The sequence below is a fragment of the Gopherus evgoodei genome, chromosome 3 (genome assembly GCF_007399415.2).
Source record: "Gopherus evgoodei ecotype Sinaloan lineage chromosome 3, rGopEvg1_v1.p, whole genome shotgun sequence".
Classification (NCBI taxonomy): Eukaryota; Metazoa; Chordata; order Testudines; family Testudinidae; genus Gopherus; species Gopherus evgoodei.
The window spans coordinates 191,489,437-191,512,642 of NC_044324.1; the positions used below are offsets into that span (position 1 = coordinate 191,489,437).

The window sequence follows — 23,206 nt, forward strand, 5'->3', positions numbered from 1 at the left end:
GGGCTGGGGGCTGGGGAGATGTGATGGGGTGCAGAGGTAAGGGCAGGGGGATGGGGGTGTGAACGGAGTGCAGGAGTCAGGGCAGGGGGATGGGTGTGTGTGGGGGGATGCAGGAGTCAGGGCAGGGGGCTGGGGAGGTTTGGGGGTGCAGAAGTCAGGGCAGGGGACTGGGGGGGTAATGAGAGGGAGTGCAGTAGTCAGGACAGGGTGATGGAGGTGTGTGATGGGGGAGTGTGAGGGGGTGCAGCGGTCAGGGTGGGCAGAAGTCTGGGAGTGTGGGCTGGGGTCATAGGGGTGCTCATGGCAGGGGGCTGGAGGGAGTATGCCCCAATTCCAGCCCCTTCCCCAAGGCCCCGCCCTTGCCTCTTCTCCTCCTCCTCCCCAGAGTGGCGAGTGTGCTGAGGCTCTGCTCTTCCCCCTCCCTCCTGCTGGCAAACAGCTGATCGGCAGCAGGGAGAGCGGGAGGGGAGGGAATGTAGCACGCTGGGGGAAGAGGTGGGGGAGGAGCTTGGCTGCTGGCAGAGCCTGCCCTGCTGCAGCAGGAGCCCCAGGAGCTGATAGCATCAAGCTTCTGCCCTCACAGGAGAGAGTGGGGGCTGGGGGTGGAGAAGAGCAGGCTGGGTTGAGGCCTCTTTGGACTACAGGCCTGGTGCCATGGCGCCAGTGGTGCCATGGTAAATCCGGTACTGCCTATATGTACCAAAAGGTCAATTGTATTTGATAATTGAATATGGGAACCACAGGTTTTATCTCCTCTCACAGAATTCAAAAGCACGTACTTTGATCAGAAAAAGTATGTTGTGCATTTCTACCAAATAAAGAGCTGAATTATTGATGGTAGTGGTAGTACATGTGTGTGCCGAATAGAAAACATGTAGACAAAGCCATGCAGCAGCAGGGTGCTTGGTGGAAGATAGCCAACTTAATTCTATCTCTGAAACACATGTAGAGATTCTTTAGGGTTTCAGAAACAAGCATGGTGGAGAGAGATAATTGGGACAATTGGGACAAGGGGAGTAGACCTCTTGCATACAAATATGTAATTTGCCAATCCTAGCATTGTACGCTATGCACCATCTCAGCACAAATCACTTCTACTGTGAGCAAGAGAGATCTGAGAGGTGTGAATCATTACGTTGCCTTAATATAAGCCATATACAGTGCACAAAGTCACTAGGTTTAAAGTGAAGAACAGTGACTGTTCTCATAGGAGTTTGGTTGGGTAAACAGATGCACATACTGACCTACATCCCAAGCTGAACCTAAGAAACATTTGTCACAAGTCAGAAGTAGGTGTACAAAGGTGGCCTCTCACTGATCTTGGCACTAAACTGTACCACAATGCAATTTAGAGCAGCATGAAGGCTGATCTAATTTACAATGACTGCCAGCGGACCCAAGGGGCAATTTTGGCAGTCAAGAATCACTGTGTTGTAAAGATTCACCAGCCATACTTCTCTTTTCCCCAGGCCAGGCTTGTCCACAGTTTTAGAGGCCAGAAGAGGGAATAGATCCTGGGCAGAGAGGAAAGAAGGGAACACAAGAGGAAGTGTTTTTAAACAGAATCAAATGTGGCAAAGAGCTGCCAAGGGTCAGATAAATGAGAGTGAATAAGAAAGGACAAATAGGGCTGATGAACCTAGTAAGAGCAAAACAGAAGAAAGAGGGAACAAATTTACAGGGACACTCTGACAGTCATTAGCATCTTCCCTCATCATCTCTTTCCTCTTCACTGTCTCTTTGAGAGGGATCATAATCTACATGAGCAATGGTGGATATGAATCCCTTAAAAAGAGGACCTCTTCCTCAAACATTTGAGGTGGAGATCTAGGTGACTTTACAGGTAATCTCGCAACTGGGTGGTCCCTAGATGGTTAAATATAAGAAAACAGTGTATAAAACTCATAAGGATAACAGACTTGCAGTGGAATCCCATAATGGCCGAACTGTGAGGCAAAACATCCCCAGGGTAATCTGGAGAATCTATAGCTTAAGTGTCAGGTGATGATGAATGAGCCCTTCTTTAGGAGTCATCCATAGGCTCAAGAGTGGACTCATGAATCTGAGAGCCTCCAGGATGAGACTCAGACCCAATCATAGATGAAACTGAGACCAGCAATGAAGGTCTGCGGTGGAGAATGGTGCCTTGATTGCTGATTCTCCAAGCTCACAGTCAAAACTAAGAACACTTAGATCAGCACTGTGAGAGAGAAACAAACACTTTCTATAATGGATTATGTGGCATCTGCTGGGTCTTCTTGGATCTAAGTAGGGTCATTCATGTAGCTCTAATAGTAATTGATTTCTAGATGGTTCCAAGTTCATGGCACCAAGTGAAATGCTCCAAAGAGTGTGGATCCATGATGCAATTCCTGATGAAGAAGTATCTAGCAACACTCTGCTGGTTAAAGAGATATAAATACCTGGAGAGGTTCAAAAAGTATATTAAACATTTTAACCAATCAGTAAATTGAAGAATTCCAAATGAAAAGAAATTACACGTTATTAACAGACATACCAGTGAATTTCAAAAGCACCCTTGTTTGCTTGTGAACACAAAACTCTTAACTCCTGACAGAATCTTTTCAAGTAATGATGAAACTGCACTGTGCTGTCTGCTATGGGATAAAACTATTTCAGTTTTTGAAAGTGAAAATGTCGTTTTTTTAAAAAGAAATCCCTATTTGCATGAATAGCTTTATGTACAGCTGCTACTTGGATTTTTTAATATTTGGTCTTTTTTGACAAATTTATTTTAGATGAATCATGTGTTCAAAAGAGATTTTTGAGGTAGGCATCCATGGAATGTGGCCAACATGATTTTTACACTCACCCTCTAGGCTAGAAGGAGCTGACAGAACAGCAGAGGCACCACCACAGATCATTCAGTAGTGTTCCCCTGTGGTTAGATGTTGATAGATGTTTGGCTGCATGTGCTGCATGTTTGGCTGTGTGCTGCTCCAGTCCTGTGCAGACAGCTGGCATGGCAGACCTTGAGCAAACCTCCCAATGACCACAAGATCCATTAAGGATGAAGGCACCCAGCCAGGTTTATTGTTGACAAAGCATGGTACTAGTATCCCACAGATTCGAACAGGCTACTAATACATATAAACCCATAACAACGGACCAGCTCAGTAAACGGTGGGACTTTCTGTTCCTCCCTAGGCGAGACAAAAATACTTCCCCTGAGATACATCTTTATACCCCAATATAATCAAGTTAGTACTGCCCCTCTGACATAGTTAGTTACTGCCCCCTGATGTGGCTAGTTATTATCCACCACCTTGTACACGTTGGTTTAATTAAAACATCTCTATTACGTGCTGTTACCCTGACCTTATCTTTTAGGAGGGCTCAGTGTGTTCCTGTTATCCTTGGGGAATGTTTTTGTACCATCCTTGATATCGTAATGTTCTGGTACCACTTAATATCGGGATGTGTTTGCGAGAGTACTTTATGACAAGCACTTCTTAGAAATGTGTATTTTTGCAATTTCAGCCCTATTCTTGCCAAATTCTGTGAGCAGGTCCTGCCTCATACCAGGCTTCTGATACAAAGGCCTATGTCTCAGGCTCTCTTCCTACTACATTCCCTTTGGTCAACCAAAAAGAAACACTGGTGATCCTTACCTGGAGGGGTGATCTGAAAGGGTGTGAAGTGCCTCAGAGAGTAACATAAATAATGAATGAGGCAGAGCTGTGAAGGAGCAACTTCTACAGAACCAGACATTTTAGGGGTGGCTAGCAAAATAGCTACAGAGGTGGAATTTCTTTATAAAAAACTAAGAATTTCTATTTTGAGGGAACATTAAAGGTACTGTTCAGCACTCAAAAGTTAGAAAAAGTTAGAATATGCGAACAATGCATATGCAACCTTACGTTTCCCCCCGTTGCATCTGCATTATGATGCAGTCTTTAGATCAGATTCAAAGCCTACTGAAATCGACAGAAAGACTCCCAAAAGATTTGGATCAAGCCCTTTAAGTATAAGCTCACATATTATTTGTCACATAATACAATACATTATCACTTCTTTTCTAAAACCTTATCAGGCATATCTTGTAAGGCAGGCAGTGAATGAGAAAGGGCTCTGCAGGAGACTTTGCAGCATTCAGTTCATATCTAGTGTCTAAATCAATGGGATTACTGACATGCTTGAAGTTAGGCAAATGCTTAAGTACCTTGATGAATCAGGGCCTATGGACTCAGTCCTCCAAATACTCATGCACGAGTTATTCATTGTGCTCAATAGGTCTAGTAACATTAATAAAGTGTTACTCACATATCTAAGTGTTCGTAGCATTGGGCCCAAAATTGCTAAACTTTTAAAATTTATTTCTTACATCGCTTTAAAATGTTTGCATATAGTTTTTCTAGGAATCTCACAAACAAGGATCAAATGGAAAATGTTTGATATGGAAGCTACTTTTACTTTCACTGTCTTCTTCCCACACTTACTAATCAAATGGGTGAAATTCTGGGCACACTGAAGTCAATGGGAATTTTTGCCAGTGAATTCATCAGTGGTAGAATTTTCTCCCAATTTAATAGAATCATAGACTATCAGAGTTGGAAGGGACCTCAGGAAATCATCTAGTCCAACCCCCTGGTCAAAGCAGGACCAATCCCCAACTAAATCCTCCCAGCCAGGGCTTTGTCAAGCCGGGCCTTAAAAACCTCTAAGGAAGGAGATTCCACCACCTCCCTAGGTAACCCATTCCAGTGCTTCACCACTCTCTGAGTGAAAAAGTTTTTCCTAATATCCAACTTAAACCTCCCCCACTGCAACTTGAGACCATTACTCCTTGTTCTGTCATCAGGTACCACTGAGAACAGTCTAGATCCATCCTCTTTGGAACCCCCTTTCAGGTAGTGGAAGGCTGCTATCAAGTCCCCTGTCACTCTTCTCTTCTGCAAACTAAATAATCCCAGTTCCCTCAGCTTCTCCTCATAAGTCATGTGCTCCAGCCTCCTAATCATTTTTGTTGCCCTCCGCTGGACTCTTTCCAATTTTTCCACATCCTTCTTGTAGTGTGGGGCCCAAAACTGGACACAGTACTCCAGATGAGGCCTCACCAATACTGAATAGAGGGGAATGATCACGTCCCTCCATCTGCTGGCAATGCTCCTACTTATTCAGCCCAAAATGCCATTAGCCTTCTTGGCAACAAGGGCACACTGTTGCCTCATATTCAGCTTTATCGTCCACTGTAATCCCTACGTCCTTTTCTGCAGAACTGCTGCCTAGCCACTCGGTCCCTAGTCTGTAGCAGTGAATGGGATTCTTCCGTCCTAAGTGCAGGACTCTACACTTGTCCCTGTTGAACCTCATCAGATTTCTTTTGGCCCAATCCTCTAATTTGTCTAGGTCCTTCTGTATCCCATCCCTACCTTCCAGCATATTTACCACTCCTCCCAGTTTAGTGTCATTGCAAACTTGATGAGGGTGCAGTCCATGCCATCCTCCAGATCATTAATGAAGATATTGAACAAAACTGGCCCCAGAATTGACCCTTGGGACACTCCACTTGATACCGGCTTCCAAATAGACATGGAGCGATTGATCACTACCCGTTGAGCTCGATGATCTAGCCCGCTGTCTATCCACCTTATAGTCCATTCATCCAGCCCATACTTCTTTAACTTGCTGGCAAGAATACTGTGGGAGCCCATATCAAGAGCTTTGCTAAAGTCAAGGAATAACACGTCCACTGCTTTCCCCTCAGCCACAGAGGCAGTTATCTTGTCATAGAAGGCAATTAGGTTAGTTAGGCATGACTTGCCCTTGGTGAATCCATGCTGACTGTTCCTGATCACTTTCTTCTCCTCTAAGTGCTTCAGAATTGATTCCTTGAGGACCTGCTCCATGATTTTTCCAGGGACTAAGCTCAGGCTAACTGGCCTGTAGTTCCCTGAATCCTCCTTCTTCTCTTTTTTAAAGATGGACACTATATTAGCCTTTTTCCAGTCAGATGGGATTTCTCCTGATCGCCATGAGTTTACAAAGATAATGGCCAATGGCTCTGTAATCCAGGGCCGGTGCAAGGATGTTTCGGGCCCTAAGCGAAACTTCCACCTTGTGCCCTCCCCTGCTGCGCCCCCGCCCTGAGCCCCCCACCCCCACAGCAGCTCCCCCCTCTCCCCTGAGGCGCCCCCTTGTGGCAGCTCCCCACCCCACCCTCTGCCCTGAGGCCCCCCCACCCCGCCACAGCTCACCCCTGCTCTGCCTCTTCCCTGACCATGCCATGGCTGCTTCACTTCTCCCAACTCCCAGGCTTGTGGCACCAATCAGCCGTGGTCGCTGCCAAAGAAAATGGCGCCCCCCCTCACCCTAAATCCTAGCGCCCTAGGCGGCCGCCTAGGTCACCTAAATGGTTGCACCGTCCCTGCTGTAACCACACCAGGCAATTCCTTTAGCACCCTCGGATGCAGCTGGTGCTTGTCCAGCTTTTCTAAATAGTCCTGAACCACTTCTTCCTCCACAGAGGGCTGGTCACCTCCTCCCCATACTGTGCTTCCCAGTGCAGTAGTCTGGGAGCTGACCCTGTTCGTGAAGGCAGAGGCAAAAAAAGCGTCAAGTACATTAGCTTTTTCCACATCCTCTGTCACTAGGTTGCCTCCCCCATTCAGTAACGGTCTCACACTTTCCCTTACTTTCTTCTTGTTGCTAACATACCTGTAGAAACTCTTCTTGTTACTCTTAACATCCCTTGCTAGCTGCAACTCCAAGTGTGATTTGGCCTTAAATACATTTTATTTAAATGTTTTAACATAGGGATCTCTGCTCCAGGTCAAACCTTCTTATAGCAGAAGATTACATAAACCCTCAACATATCATGAGCAGTAAGTACACAGGAGGGATTGTGCTAGGAGGTGAATAGAAGCATTTCTGAAATGTTCAGGTACCTCTGGAAATGTGGTAGTAATTCCAGAAACACTGATGAGCTGGCATTATGAGGACTGAGATCCTAAAAGTCTCCCTTTCTCAAAAGGATACCTCAATGCAATGGTTTCAATCTGCTGTTATTCTGATTAGTATTCGTGGGTACCAGGGATTGCTGCTAAAACAAAACAAAAATCCACAATAACTACTGTGTTCTTTAGCCTTAAACTATCAAGAGGAAAGTTTAATTTTTCTTTCCAGACATTTTATAATCACATCTGGTTTCTTTTATACCTCTGTGAGGTTAGTTCAGGGCACCTCTAATGCGGCCAGAATGGTGCCTCAAGAGTATTTTAAGTATTCAGCTTTGTAGTTCGAACCTGTTAAATAATCAGAAGGCATCACTTTGATAAGAGTTATTGGTCCCTGAACTAGTCGCACCAAGATATTATATAAAGATATTCCAAGAAACAGCTAGTGTAAGATAATAAATTCTACAGTGATAACATAGGTAGAAATTTAAACTCCACAGATAAAATAAAACACAAGAAATATAATTTAAATTAAAAAACTGCATAGCTTTGATATTCAACCATTATCCAGCAGTGCAGCATATTATATCTTGTAACTCTTTTGATTAGTGTAATTTAGGGCACAATTCTGCAAAACTTACTACTGAGCATAATGGTTACTACTATGAATATGAGGTCATGAAAGTCATGAAGTTATGGAACTTCTGCCAGGAAATGAACTAGTTAAAATGATATATATATCATATATATATATATATCATATATATACATATATATATGTAACCCTTCTGCCCCTCTGAGTTGGCATCAAGGGCCAGGTTCAGTATCCAGGGATTCCGTTTCAATAACACAATGCAAAATCGGCTCGAGCCCCCACCCAGAGACCTGGGACAATTACATACCACCCCCCCGGGCGCCTCTAGGAGGCAATACTTCCCCACTCACAAGCACAGGTCTGAGTGTAGCAAAATCCTTTTAATAAAGGAGGGAAACAATGTGGCATCACGTTGGAGAAACACCACAAACAGGATTATAACAAAAACCATAAGCAAAAACCCACCTTCAAGTACGTTTGGCAATGTCCTTTCCCCCTTAGGGTCTTAAGACCAATCATCCCAAAGTCCAACAACCCGAAAGTCTCTGGTCAGTGCCACCCCAGAGTTCAAAAGTTTATCTGCAGAGTTTTACCCCCCCAGCCTGGGTGGAAATGAGCGGGGGCACACACAGGGTGTTAAGGGGCACCTTACGTGGGCCAGGGCCAACTGCTCTGGCTCTCCGTGGAATTCTGCTGCAGTCTTCACCACGACCAGCCCCACTACACCAGCTGTGCCGCTCCTCCAGCCGACCCGTGAGCCACTCCAGCCATCCCCGCAAACCGCTCCACTCTGCTCACTGTTCCATGGACTGCTCCAACATGCTGCAAACTGCTCCGCTCTGCCCGCCGCTTAGCGATAGATCTTTAGGCTCCCCCACTAGTTAACACAGCACTCAGTGATCTCAGCTCAGTAAGCTTAGCTCTTTTTAATGATTTCAGCTCATGGTAGGGGAGCCCCGGTGCTGGTGCACCATTGGCCCAACGTGAATTCAGCTCAGCAGCCTCTAGATGGGCTCCTAATGGAATCAAAATTAGCTCTACTCTTCAACAGTGGAGACAGGAGGATGTGCAATTGGTGTTCCAGGCCCTCACAAGGGGCTCATACCATCAGGGACACACACCAGTCCCCAACCTCTCTCATTTCAATGGGTTTTGGCACCCATGTCCCTTGTCTAGCAAGTGCTACTTAATTGATATTGAGACATCTCTGTCATAAAGCAGTCTCATAATTCCTCATTCACATAATCAAGGTGACAACACTTTATTCCTCCTGCCCCCAATAACAAAGAAATTGGGGATCCCAGAGCTGTCAAAATAACCATCCCAGGCTGCTATGGGCTATGCTAGGTGGGGTAGGTGTGCCAATGCAAATACCTAAAATTCCTTTCCACACTCCCATAATTCACCACCAAATGTCAGGGTAGAGCTCATCCTGACTCTGCTTACATCCTCCCCCCAGCTGAGAATTTGTCGTCCCGACAAATCACATTCCCTACTATACCAACTCACTGGTCTCCTCCAAAGGGCCTCAGATAGCCCACTTTAGCTTCCACAAACCTGTGTGCTAAATGTATTGGCTCCTTACCAGTCACCCCAGGTGCATCGTAAGTTAACCGTTTCACTGGTCTTATTACCCTGTCTCACCTGTTGAGAGTCTCTGTCGCTGTGGTAGGGGGGACATCCTCTTGAGTGACGGATGGGGAGGTTTCCTGTGAGTTCCCCTCGGATACTGGCATAGGCCCCTGCATTTCTAGTTCTAACAGTGGAGGGTCGAAGGTGCTCAGGTCATCCTCCATCTGTATGTTGCCACTGTCCAATAACCTGTGTATGTCATTACACGGGGGTTCCACCAGTGGCTCAGGAGTGTCAGGAATGGGCCTAAATACTTCTGCCATAGGGTTTAGGGTGGAAGAGGAGGTGCTCTCTTTTGATTCAGCTGATCGAGACTGAAATCTTATCTTCATCCCAGGATACACCATGGTTGTGTCTTTCTCCTCAGACTCACTCTCAGATGTGCTGAGTAGGGGTAGGTTAGTTGCAGGAGGCCAGCTGTCCATGTTGGAAGGCGACTTTGGTACAGCACCTTCATTCTGCCCTGTTGCGGCCCATCTCATAAGGGGTGCCTACCAATTCCCCCACAGGGAGCAAAAGTTTTCTGTGCACGGTCTTTGTCTGCCCTGGACAGTCTTCAAGTTTGATCTTGTAGACCGGCAGGTCTCCTAGCTTTTCCATCACCAAGTAAGGTATTGCCTTCCATCTGTCAGCTATCTTGTGTTTGCCAGCGATACCCAAATTTCGCAGCAGGACTCTGTGCCCTGGTTGGGGCTCTTGCAGATGTACCCTAGCATCATATCAATGTTTGTTGCGGCCTGCGTTCTTCCGAACTGCGGATGTAGCTAAGTGATAAGCATCTCGCAGCTTTTCTCGTAGTCGGGATACATATTGCTGATGGGTTCCATAGCTATCACCATCCTCTGATACACCAAAGCACAGGTCTATGGGTAATCTTGGTTCTTGCCCAAACATCAAAAGATATGGGGTGACTCCCGTAGCATTGTTCTTTGTGGAGTTGTAAGCGTGCACCAGAAATGCAACATGTTGGCTCCAGGTTGCCTTCTGCTCTGGCTGCAAAGTCCCTAACATATCTAATAGGGTTCGATTGAACCTCTCTGGCTGAGGGTCACCTTGCGGGTGATAAGGTGTTGTCCTCAACTTTTTAATTCCTGCTATCCTCAGCACCTCCTTCAGAAGGTGATTCTTAAAGTCTCGTCCCTGATTCGAGTGTATCTGGGCTGGGAATCCATAAATTGAGAAATACTTTTCCCACAGTACTTGAGCGACAGTGGTGGCCCTCTGATCACATGTGGGATGTGCCTGCGCATATCGCGTATAATGGTCGGTCACAGCTAGAATGTTCCCAATATTCCTCTTGTCTATTTCTAAAGACAAGAAATCAATGCAAACCAGCTCCAGAGGTTTGTTGCTGGTGATGTTCTTCAGATATGCAGCCCTCGTGGGCAGAGTTTTCCTTTGAACACATCGAGCGCAGGTCTCTCATTTCCTGCGAACATCTTCAGCCATCCAGGGCCAATAGAACCTACTGCGAATAAGTTCCAGGGTCCTCTCCATCCCTAAATGTCCAAAGTCACCATGCAGGGCCCTCATGGCCAGGGTCCTGTACTCTTTTGGCAGCACTAGTTGGTTCCGTTGCTGTTGTAGAGGGTCTGTGGTCGTGCGGTATAGCACTCCCTGAATCAGTTTTGGTTTGGTCCATTCCCTCAATAGTAGTTTACCCTCCGGGTTAAGTGGGACGACCGCAGCTGGGCTTCGCCCCTCCCTTTTGGCAAGTAGTGTATCACGAATGTCAATATCTTGCAGCTGGGATTCCTGCCAGTCAGCTGCATTGAGCATGGGCAAGGGAGATTGGTCCAAAGTGATATAGTTCACTGAAGCAGAAGGCACACATTCAGGGGGCAGGCCCAAAGCTTCAGCAACACATCCATGAAGGCTCTCATGAGCATCTGACTCTCAGTGACTAATGCTACAAATAGCTCTCACGCCATCCGTGGGTATCACAGCAACTCCGGGTGCCTGTGGATGCCTGGACAATGCATCTGCGTCTACATCGCTTCCCCCAATTGGTATTGAACGCTGAAGTCATAGCTAGCCAAAGCGGCCACCCATCTTTGCCCTGTAGCATCCAGCTTAGCACTTGTTAACACATAAGTCAGTGGGTTGTTGTCTGTCCACACCTGGAACTGAGCCCCATACAAGTAGTCTCAAAATTTCTCAGTGATGGCCCATTTCAAGGCCAAGAACTCCAGCTTGTGAGTGGGATAGCGGGTTTCACTATCAGACAGTCCTCGGCTGGCAAAGGCTACAGGTTTACGCTTGCCTTCCGCATCCTGGTACAGTACTGCTCCCAGACTCTCCAAACTGGCATCAGTATGCAGGATAAATGGCTTGCTTGGGTCAGCAAAGACTAGGACTGGGGCATGAGTTGGGCAAGTAATGATTTCTTGAAAAGCCCTTTCACATCTCTCATCCCACCGTGGCCCAAAGGGTTTGAAGGGGCCATAGTGTCTCGCACGGAATACCCCTTATTCTTGGTCTTAGATTTGTTCTTGCTGGACTGATATCCCCTGGTAAGATCATTGAGGGGTTTTACAATTGTAGCATAGTTTTTCCAAATCTGCGGTAGTAGCCAATAAACCCAAGGAAGGTCTTGAGCTCTCTGTAGTTGCTTGGACATGGCCATGTAGTGAGTGCTTCTATTTTATCAGGATCAGTACTCACACCCTCTTGGGACACGATGTGACCCACATACTTCACCGAGGTCCTGCAGAACGGCATTTGTCAATTGAAAGCTTCAAACCATAATCCTCCAACCTATCAAGCACTTTAAGAAATCTTTCTTCATGCTCCTCCAAAGTTCTTCCAAACACAATCAGGTCATCCAAATAAACTAACACTTGCAGTAAATTCATGTCTCCCACAACTTGCTCCATAAGACGTTGAAATGTGGCAGGTGCTCCAGAAATCCCTTGGGGCATGCGTTCAAACTGATAAAACCCTAATGGGCAGATGAAGGCTGTCTTCTCCTTATCTTCTTCACCCAGAGGGATCTAGTAGTATCCACTCTGAAGATCCAACATAGAGAACCACTGGCTTCCCAGCAAACAGTCTAAGGCATCTTGGACTCGAGGCATTGTGTACTGGTCAACCACAGTACGGTGGTTTAGGGTGCGGTAGTTGATACACATCTGGATTTTCCCATTCTTTTTACGGACCACCACAATGGGTGAGGCGTATGAGCTGCGGGACTCTGTAATGATGCCATTTGCAGCCAGCTCTTAAAGATGTTGTCACACATCTTCCATCTCGGAGAGAGCAAGCCTCCTAGATCTCTCTTGGAAAGGTCGAGAGTCATGTAGTCTGATGTTGTGCTCTACTCCTTTTGCACGTCCCACATCCCACTCATGCAATGAGAACACATTGGATCTTTCACAAAGTTTGCTCCTCAGGAGATCTTTCCATTCCTCGGACAATGGTGAATCTCCAAAGTCAAACTTTGCTGGGTCTATTGTCGGAACTTGAGTCTCGCACTGGGGTTTTACAGTTGATTCAGGCTCGAAGAGGTCTGCTATCTTTTGTCCTTGCTTCACAACAACATCTCGACTTGTTTCATTAGCAATCAGTATAGTCACCTTTTCCTGGGCTTCAGCAGGTAGGGTTATGACTCCACTGGGGACCAGCACTCCTTCCGGGAGCTCTCCTTCAACCGGCTGCTCTATCATTGCTAATGCCCCTTTACTGCCTTTCAGCCTGGTACTCATGACAAGCACTTCTTGCTCCGTCCTTGCAGGCACTACTAAGGGGGTTGTGCCCATGTACTTCAGTGCCCCAGTCGGTAGCTCAGATGTCTCCTTTTTAGCACTCTCAATCTTCCTGTAGGCTTCAGCACAAAGCATATGGATCATCAGGGTACTCAGGTACTGGTCCCCAGCCCGTTGTCTGCAGTAATCCGCGAGCACCTTGAAGAGACTGGAGTTGGTCCCTATCAGCACAGACACATCAGAGGTCCCTTTAGGGTCAGGGCATATTAAGGCAGCTATGTCTACCTCTTCCCTTACCCCAGCAACCTACTCTGGGAATTCCAGGTGCACTATGATATACTCTTGATAGGGGTATTCATCCATGCTGAGGCCAAACAGACCAATGCCAGTCAGTGGCTGTATAGGCAGGTGCCTAAGCATCTGTTGGTAAAATGATTGAAATATAATAGTCACTTGAGATCCAGTGTCAAGCATGGCTTTACACTCCTCCCCTTCAATCCTCACCATGACCTCTGCTTGAGGCCCTATCAATTCTGCAGGGATCCCAGTTGGACGATCTCTTCCGGGGGAATCTCCAAATCCTGTAGGCCTAGGTGGTCTCCGTCTCCAGACCTTCTGGCAGCTACAGGATCTCTCCCAACTGATCCTCAGTTTTCATACACTAAGGAGGGGTTCTCTTCCTTATGGCAGTTAGCAGCACTGTGCCCATCCTGACCACACTGGTAGCAAAAGAATTGTCCTTTCCCCCTTCGCTGGGGTGGGATGGTGACTCTAGATACAGACTTCTCCATTGTCACAGTCTGAGGCGCCTTATTTCTGGAAATCTTAGCTCGGTCAATGGTGCTTTGCAGCTCAGCTATCCATTCCGTCAGGACCTGCGTCTGCTGGGCAAGTTCCTCTGTGGTGCTCACCATCAGTACACTGGCCATTTGCAGTGGCGTTGTGCTGGCTGGTTCCAATGTTTGGGTTTCTCAACACTTGCTGGAAGCCTGCCTTTCTTCCTCTTCCCTGACCTCCTTTATCAGCTGGGAGTAACTTGGGGGATGTTCCTGCCGTTCTCTTCGTCGGAGATGAAGTAGGATCGGGTTCTGATACTGAGTCCCTCTTACAACTTGAGCCAGTCTGGTCTGATCCATCTCCTCAGCGTCACTGCTCCCCTCATAACAGCTCTCTAAAGCTGTTTCTCCAGCCTCTGTATATAGGCTGAAATTTTCTCACTGCTTTGCTGTCGGGAATTAAGGAATGTACAGTAACTGACTTCAGGGCCCTCTACGCTCCCAAAGGTATTATCAAGGGCCTCTAGGCAGTCCTTCACACTGACCCCAGGGTCAATGAGCTTCAGGGTGCGAACTACATCTAATGCTGGGCCACTAAGGCTCTCTATTAGACATCTTCGCTTTTCTACATCGGGTACGGCCCACTCCCGCAGCATTTCAGTGGTATGCTCCAACCAGGGTTCAAACTCCTCTTCCCCAAGAAATATTAACTTACGACAAGCGTTTGAAGTAGCATAGGCCCACATAATCTTTTCCAATATATGCCCCAATGCTTCTGCCCAATCATTGGCTGCGGCTGCCGCCCCTGAGCTAGAGGCTGCAGGACTGGGGCCCAACAAACCCGACATATTAGCCATTATACAAACAGTAATTTCCTCAAAATATAAACACAATTGTTTCCCAATAGAGTGGAACACTCAACAGGTGCTTGCAAGGGGTACTCCATTGCTGAGTTCCACTTTACATTTAAAGTGGGAATTAAACCTCTGTTATGTATGAAAAATAATAATATATCCTTTCCAAATTTAAAGCACTTTCTCTCTGAGCATAGAATGAATTTTCTGAGCATTTACAAGCAAATCCATTAATAAGTTGATGAGTTAAAGTTATTTAAAATGTAATTCTTTAAGAAATTTAGTATCCATGTTGGTCTTTCTTTAATCTCAAATTATTTTAATAATTGAGTAACACAGACTCTTCAAGCTTTCTATAGAGTTATAATTCTTTGAAATCTTGTGCACAGGTTATAGTTGAAGAATGTAGGTCATAATCAAGCTAAGTTATTTACTGTTGTTGTATCTAAGTGTTATGATTATAGAGGCAACAGATAGTGTCAGATCAGCAGCTCAAGTAATTAGGGACATTGGTCCTAATCTCTGAGGTTACAATCATCAACCTTTTTCTACAGCTTATTTGCATGCAACTATCCCATCCACGGTAATGAGCTAGTGTTATGAGAGAGACTGGACACATTTGACAAAAGTTCTTACTGGTAGAATAATTGGCCTATGTCACTGCACTTTAAATATTCTGTGTGCACATTAACTTGGGCATCAGTGGCTGGAAGGAATCCAATGTCACACTGCCTAGGGTCTGCTGTGCACTGAAGTAGCATTGCCAGGGGAGCTGAGATGGGAGCATAGTTAAGGAGGAGCCCTTAAAGTGCAGAGACATAAGCCTTTACATAGTGCCAATTTCTATTACACAATCCACTAAACCAATAAGTAAATTTGAAGTTAAGAGTCACATTCACCAGTACACTCTGCTTGCTTTGAACTGCTGTGGTATACCAGTAAATTTGCTTGTAAAAAATCTGTTTACCTTATTTAAGGTTGATACAACATATCTTCAAATCAATAGATATATGTGGCATTTTTAATAACTATTAAAAAGCCAAGGAAATTCTTAGACAAAAAGTTATATTAAGATACTGATAAGGCTGAGGGTAAATAGTAATTTAAGAATAAATATATTACAGGGATGTTGTAATAAATCCAAATCTAATCATTATAAACCCAGGTGTAGTGAGGCGGTGTGGCTCCCTGCCGCCCTGGAGGGAGAAGAGCCCGTCTGGAGGCCAGAGTGGGCGGAGCTAGGGAGCTCTGAGCCCATCCCTCAGAGGGTAAGGCGGTGACCCAGAACTATAAAGGCTGGCCCTCAGAGCTCAGGAGGAGCCCAGCCACCAGAGAGAACAGACGTCTCTAGCCGAGCCTGTGACTGGGAAACCCCTGCGGCCCAAGGTGGCCGCCCTAACTGGCTGGGCCTGCCCTGCGCCCGCTATCCGGAGGAGTTGCTGGACCTGCCCTGCAGCCGCTATCTGGAGGAGTTGCCGGACCTGCCCTGCGCCCACTATCTGGAGGAGTTGCCGGACCTGCCGTGTGCCCGCAATCCGGAGGACTTGCCTGCCTGCCGATCAACCCCTGCCCCAAAGAACCCATGGTCCTGGATCCCCAGGCCAACACCAGGGCCCAAGTATGGCCCAAGGGGGAGTGCAGAAGTAACCCGGGGGCAGCTGACCCTAGTCTGGCTGGAGCACTGCCAGAGCCCATGTCGGTGTGTTGCGGCCAGGATCCCACTGACTAAGCAGCAGGTCTTCTGCTGCTGCTAGGGCCCCAGGCTGGGACGCAGTGGAGTGGGAGGGCCTGCGTCCCCCCTGCCACCCAACTCCTGGGTGGCAGACTCGCCCTCTCCCCGGCCTGAGGAGCTGAGTCTTGTTATTGCTTAGTCCTGCCTGAGGGCCTGAGTTCCTGACTCAGCGTTTGTTGCCTCACCCTGATCTAGGACCTGGGCTTAATACTGGTATACTACTATTGCCCCACCCTGACTGAGGGCCAGGACCCTGACTTAGCATTGTTGTCCCACCCTGAGCCAGGGCCGGGCTGACCGGGTTTCTGCCGGCTACAGCAAGGACTACCAAGGGAGACCCCATGGTTGGACTAATTCCTTGGGATCAACTGTGGGTAGTGAGCCGGTGTGGCTCCCCACCACTCCGGAGAGGGTCGAGCCCTGGCCAACACTTGTACACCAGGAAATTCAGAGTTAAGATTACATTTAAAAGAAATTAAAATATATTGAGATATGGAAAGACATAAAAAAAAGAACAAAATCTATTGTGTCTTCAAAATGAGTTGTGTCTATCCTGAAACAACAGCACTAAAATGCCTTAATTATTATATGGTTAAATCATATTTAAATCATAATATGGCCTCACTACAGGGCAAAGTTAAGGTTGTTTGTGTACCTCAAATGTACATAATTAAAGCATAATTATAAGGTACTGAATTTTCATAGTGGGATTTGATGGAACTTTTATTGCTAATTTCATGATAAATACTATTTACAGGTGAGAGCAGAGACTGAATTTCAGATACAAGCTGGAATAATGAACAGTTTTTAAAGTCCTGACACTGAAGTGTAATTCTACATTTTTTATTGTGGAGACTCACTAATGAGCAAACCTCAAAAGGCTTAGTGGCTTAAGTCAGACAGACAAGCAAATATTGTTATTTAGATTATATCTGAATCTCCAAACTTGTACAAGAAATTTACTGCCTCATTTAAACAAAATACACTGGAAAATGCAATGTTTTTACTGAAACCTTGACACAAATGACTGTTTTGTTACTTCCAAAGATCTTCTCAGATGCCACACTCCTTAACCTTTTAACGAAAGCTAACCTATTACAATCAGCATCTGGCAAAAAATAAAGGTTTAAAAATTCTTGGTGAGAAAATGAACTTTGTAAGCAGGATTTTGAGTAGTATCATCTTTCTTTAATGAATTCTGACTCTTGCTTCTCTTCTCTAATAAGCGCACACACACTCTCTGGTGGGGGTAGTGAATGAAAAGCTCTGAGAATAGTTCAATCTATTTTAGGATGTGCAATCTACCATCCTGTTAAGATACTAAATAGTGCATTTGTAGGAAGGACTAATGTGTCACTCTCAGACAAGAGAGAAAAGTGATAATGCTTAAATGACCTTTACATTCTTCTTTTTTTCCCCTTCCAAGAATCAGAGTCTGTGAGAGGCCTGTAGATTACTCCATTTTACTCTGATATATAGCCTCTGTACCAGATTTAACATGCAGTGCAGCCACCATCATTCTGGCAGTGAGCGTTGGGTCACAGCAGAGATAGGCTCAAGGTGCAGAGTCTGAATAAGTAAGTACCCATATCCAAACTTTCACAGTCTTCAGCTACCCAGGGTCATGAGGGCACAAATGATAGCTTAGAGTTACTTTAGTACCCCCCGGCTCCTACACTGTGAGTTCTGTGTTGTGTTAATGACAACAGCACAGAATCTCACCCCAGTTCTTGTGAAAAATCTCACTACAGTAAAAGCCATGTTATCCGGCACTTTATCAGCCAGAAAGCTCTATTAACTGGCATTCTTGATATCTCTCAATACAAATCTTCAATCTAGTAACTGGGACTAGTATTCTGACCAGGACGTTATGCATTGCACATTCTTCACGGTACTTTTATGCAAAAGAGCCAGAAGACAAGTAAGGAAGCTGATATCCAGGATTTATTCAAAAAAGCACCTTTCAGGATGTGTCATAGGGGCATTACAGGTTCAGCCCAATCTCCTACACCTAGGGTACCAACTTTCTACTTGCACAAAACTGAACACCCTTGCCCTGCCCTCCTCAGTCCATCTCACAGAATATCAGGGATGAAAGGGACCTCAGGAGGTCATCTAGTTCAACCTGCTGCTCAAAGCAGGACCAATCCCCAGACAGATTTTTGCCCTAGAATCCTAATGCCCCCTCAAGGATTGAGCTCACAACCCTAGGTTTAGCAGGCCAATGCTTAACCCCCTGAGCAATCCCTCCCCTCTCTCTGTTGCTTGCTCCCCCCACCCTCACTCGCTCGCTCTTTTTCACCAGGCTAGCTCAAGACCTGGGGTGTGGGAGGAGGTGAGGGCTCCGGCTGGAGGTGTGGGCTCTGGGGTGGGGCCAGGGATGAGGTGTTTGAGGTGTAGGAGGGTGCCCCGGGCTGGAACTGAGGAGTTCAGAGGGCAGGAGGAGATCAGGGCTGGGGCAGGGGGTTGGGGCATGGGAGTGTGAGGTCTCCATCTGGTGGTGTGGGCTCTGGGTTGGGGCTGAGTATGAGGGGTTTGGGGTGCAGGAGGGTGCTCTGGACTGGGACCCAGGGGTTTGGAGGATGGGAGGGGGATCAGGGCTGGGGCAGGGAGTTAGGGTGCGGGGGGCGAGGGCTCTGGCTGGGGGTGCAGGCTCTGGGGTGGGGCTGGGGATGAGGGGTTTTGGGTGCAGGCGGGTGCAACACTGGGATTGAGAGGTTCCAAATGTGTGAGAGGGATCAGGGCTGGGGAAGGGGGTTGGAGCAGGGTAGGGGTTAGGGGTGCAGGTTCCGGGTGGCACTTACCTCAGGCAGCTCCCAGAAGCAGCAGCATGTCCCCCCTTTGGCTCCTATGTGGAGGCATGGCCAGAAGTGGCTCTGCGTGCTACCCCATCCGCAGGTGCCGACCCCGCAGCTCCCATTGGCCGAGAACCATGACCAGTGGGAGTTGCAGAGCTGGCGCTTAGGGTGGGGGCAGCGTGCAGAGTCCTCTGGCTGCTCGTACGCCTAGGAGCAAGAGGGAGGACATGACGCCACTTCTGGGAGCCACACGAAGCCATGGCAGGGAGCCTGCCTTAGCCCCATTGCGCCGCCAACTGGACTTTTAATGGTCTCGTCAGCAGTGCAGACCAGAGCCACCAGGCTCACATTTTGACCGGGCGTTCTGGTAGAAAACTGGACACCTGACAACCCTACCTACACCTTCTACATCTACAATGATAATTGATGTTGATAATGATGACCCTGAGGCACTCAAGGCCCTGAAGTGACTTCTGAATCATCAGACAAAGATTAAATTGTGTTCAGTCTAGTTTTAGTGTTAAGCGTATTTTTAGTGATCTAGATGTATGCCATATGTGCCCATAGTAATATGTAGTGTCATAAGATAACCTACTTTATAGAAAACTTTACTTGTATACACCTAAGTGCTTCAAGAAACCAACCACTTTGCAGTGCAGTACTGCCACTGGATTGGTGAGTACATATATACTATTTTATACTTTATTCATTTTATTATATTGTAATTCTTTGAAAATTGGTATTCCATTGGTAAGTACCACTCTTAGTTAACCAGAACTTTTGACCCCATTTCCCCAACATGCCGGATAACAAAGCTTTTACTGTGCTTATTCTGGTGCCCAAATAGAGCTGAGTTTTTCTGAAAATTTGGCCTGTAACTGTTGTACAGTACTACAGTACTAGCTTACCAGGCCAGCTTGAGCCAACAACTTTTTGCATATGATATTAACAGTAGTTTCCTACCATGCTATATTTATTTGTGTCAAAAGAATTAGGTAAACTATTAGCCCAATAAACTATCTTTTTTTACAGTGCTCAAAAGTACTTCAGGTGCTATTCCAAACAAGCAGATGCCCAAGGGAGCTTGCAAACTAATTTTAGACACGATACAATAAATGAGGGTACCAAACAAAAAGGAGGGAATGAAGAGTGAGGAAGGACAAGAGTCACATTAATAAGATCACCATTATTAATGTTGGACCAGAAACTGAAACTATAACTTGCACTGAACAGTATCTTACCCCTTAAATAGTTCCACTGATTTCAAAGAAACTATTCATGGAGGAAATACAAAAGGTAAGTAAGAGTGGGAGAACATGGCCTTTGACAGTTTGGTTACCTGTATATATTTATATCTATCTTTTAGCTATATAGGGCCCAATTGAACTAAGGTAACTTCGTACACTGACACTCTGAAGAGGCCTTAAAGTGATTGCAAATGTACTATGCAGTCAATTTAAGGTCCCCTTGCACTGCCAGAGATGGGTAAAGGGGACTTAGTGTAAATAAGAATCAGGCCCACAAACTTTGTGATGCTTAATCACTTTGAAGTGCCTGAAAATTTTGTTTGCAAATCACAATTTAATAATATTTATATTGAAACCTATGGGGCAGACATTGTGTGTGCATGTTTTAAATACTGTAAGCTTCTTGGGAGAGGAGCTTTGCATATGTTTGTACAGTGCCTAGCACAAGCGGCCCAAGTCCTCATTGGAGCTTCTGGATGTTATTGCAACAGAAATGTTACATAATGACAACTTCCTTTTCCTTTATGTGTTGAGATGCTTTACAGTCTTCTGAAAGTTACTCTGTTCATTTGCTTTGCCAGGCTGAGTAGCTATTGTGACATTTTGGGGGTCACCCAGATCAGTAAAGGGTTCTGTCACTGCCTGCCCTGCAACCTTGGGGTGCCTTAATGCTGTGTTGCTCTGGCTCGGATCCCGGACACCAGAAACCTGCCCACAAGCACATGCTCTCACCTACTTACACCAGCCTACTTACTCCATGCAGAGTGACACCAACAGAGTCTCACCAAATCCGTCCTTCCTGAATTCTTAAATATCAGACACTCAGACCATTCTCCTCTGGTTCATCATCGTCAGAGGCATGAAACCAGCCCCCTGGTTACCAACTCACTTTGGAACCTACACTCCACACAATTTGCACAACAGAGACCACTTGGGGTAAAAATAAACAACAGGTTTATTTCATAGAAAAACCACAGGTTCAAACATGAATGAGCAGGGAAAGCAAACATATACAAGTTAGACAGAAAATAAACAAAGACGCAGGCTTTACTCTTCCACATTAGATAAAATCCCTTTTCTAACAAAAGTTACCTATTTCCTTTGCAGTTTCCCAGCGTACCCCTAGCCATAGCAAGGATCCAGCATGTCACGGACAGCACTCACCAAGTAACTGTCCCTCAGTTTCTGAATGCAGATTTCAGTTTCAAGTCTCATTTTTAAAAGGGCTTTTTCCTTTTCTTCCCCCCTCATCCCACTTCTGGACTGGTGACTCATGGTTATTCAGGGTGGGAAAATTCTAGCTAGGGTGTCTCAGTGTCTTCCCATTAACTCTAATGGCTCATCATTCGTCTTTTCCTGGGTTGTAGATGGCTAGGTGGTTGGAGCTAGGCTCATCTCTTTGGGGAGGCAGCCCCACCCTGCCTGACTGTACCACAAATTATAAGCATTCTGTATACACAAATACATAAATTCATAACCACTGTCTGTGTACTTATCTCATAAAGACCATTGAGTTCAGAATATTATGAACTTTAATAAAAGACCTTACTCAATATACTTTTACAGTATGATAATACAGTTTGCAATCAGTTGCTTTAATGGTTTATTTTTTGGGGGTTAAAGTGCCTGTTCTCCCCTTGGGGTGTCTGAACACTGATTGTCAGAGCTCTGGTAACAGCAATAAAGGTTTTGCATATTAATGACTAGATAAACAATGCTGTTTCAAGACTTTAAATCCCTGATGTCCTTTTTGAAATACACAGGTTGGAGTTCATCTATTATTTTTGTTTTGGAGCCGGGGGAAGGAGTGGACTTCAGCTAGCAATGAACCATGGCAATGGAAGTTTGTGACATCAGCCAATGGGTAGGTACCCTAATACACAGTGGAATATGCAAGACTATTCAAAGAAGAATTTGAAAAATCATGAATTTTAAGGTAATTGGGCAAATGCTCCCCCAGAAAATACTTAGAATTTTTTCCAAAAATTGGTGCAAAGGAGCTTAAAGCTTCATCATGTTACATATATTTCCTATAAAATAATTTAAAGAACTTACTGTACATCCCTTGAGTTTTATTCTTCTCTTTTCCTCTCCCTTTATCTTCCCTCCTTCCAGCACCGGCTCTAGGGTTTTTGCTGCCCCAAGCAGAAAGAAAAAAATGCGATTGCGATCAGCTCTACCACCACCGCTTCAGTCTTTGGCAGCAATTCGGCAACTGGTCCTTTGCTCCAAGAGGGAGTGAGGGACCCGCCGCCAAATTGCCACCAAAGAGCCAGACATGCCGCCCCTCTCCATTGGCTGCCCCAAGCACCAGCAGGATTGGGCCCAGCAGCATCAGGGGTAGGCCAGGGTGCTTAGCATCTCTTTCACCGCACAGGATTGCAGGTCCATCCAGTAACCCTGGCTGGAGCAGGCTCCCAGCTCTAGGATTGCAGTGACTGGCAGGCAGGGCAGGCTGCATGGCTGAGCTACATACAGGCAAGGTAGAAGACCAGCGGGCGCAGGAAGGGAGGTACAGGGGACTGGGGCATGGGGGCGGGGATGCAGCCAGTGCCTGGGGAACAGTCTCAGGGGGTTAGGTCATGGCTGGGGGCATTTCCTGGCTGGGAAGGCAGGCTTGGGAGGGGCTAGAGGCAGTCTCTGGGTCAGGAGCTGGGTGCAGCCGCACTCTCCAGGTGCTCCTGACAGCTGCACCACCAGCAGCAGCACAGAAGTGAAGGTAGGAATACACCATGCCATGCCATTCTTACAGTAAATTCATTAATTTTACTGGTTAATGTTTTGACTTGTTTTGCTAATTTAAAATGCTCTTGGTAGACATTTGCCAGTGTTGAAATGAAAGGTACTATATCAGAGGTCCTCAAAATGTGGGGCTCGATCCTCTAGGGGGGCGTGGAGGAACGTCCGGGCGGCACAGTGGGGCTCAGGCCAGCCCCCATGGGACAGGGAGG

The 23,206-nt window shown here is 46.3% G+C and overlaps 1 protein-coding gene across 4 annotated transcripts in view; it reads right to left on the reverse strand.

The window, feature by feature from the left end:
* The window catches only part of ACYP2 (acylphosphatase 2), a 140,364-nt gene that overhangs the window by 43,701 nt on the left and 73,457 nt on the right, over positions 1-23,206 (reverse strand). Inside the window, exon 4 of one of the 4 annotated variants that reach the window (XM_030557726.1) lies at positions 22,311-22,390. The exons of the other annotated variants lie outside the window; for them this stretch is intronic. Coding sequence (XP_030413586.1) covers positions 22,311-22,390 — 80 coding nt within the window. The remainder of the gene's footprint in view (positions 1-22,310; positions 22,391-23,206) is intronic. 4 annotated transcript variants of the gene reach the window in all.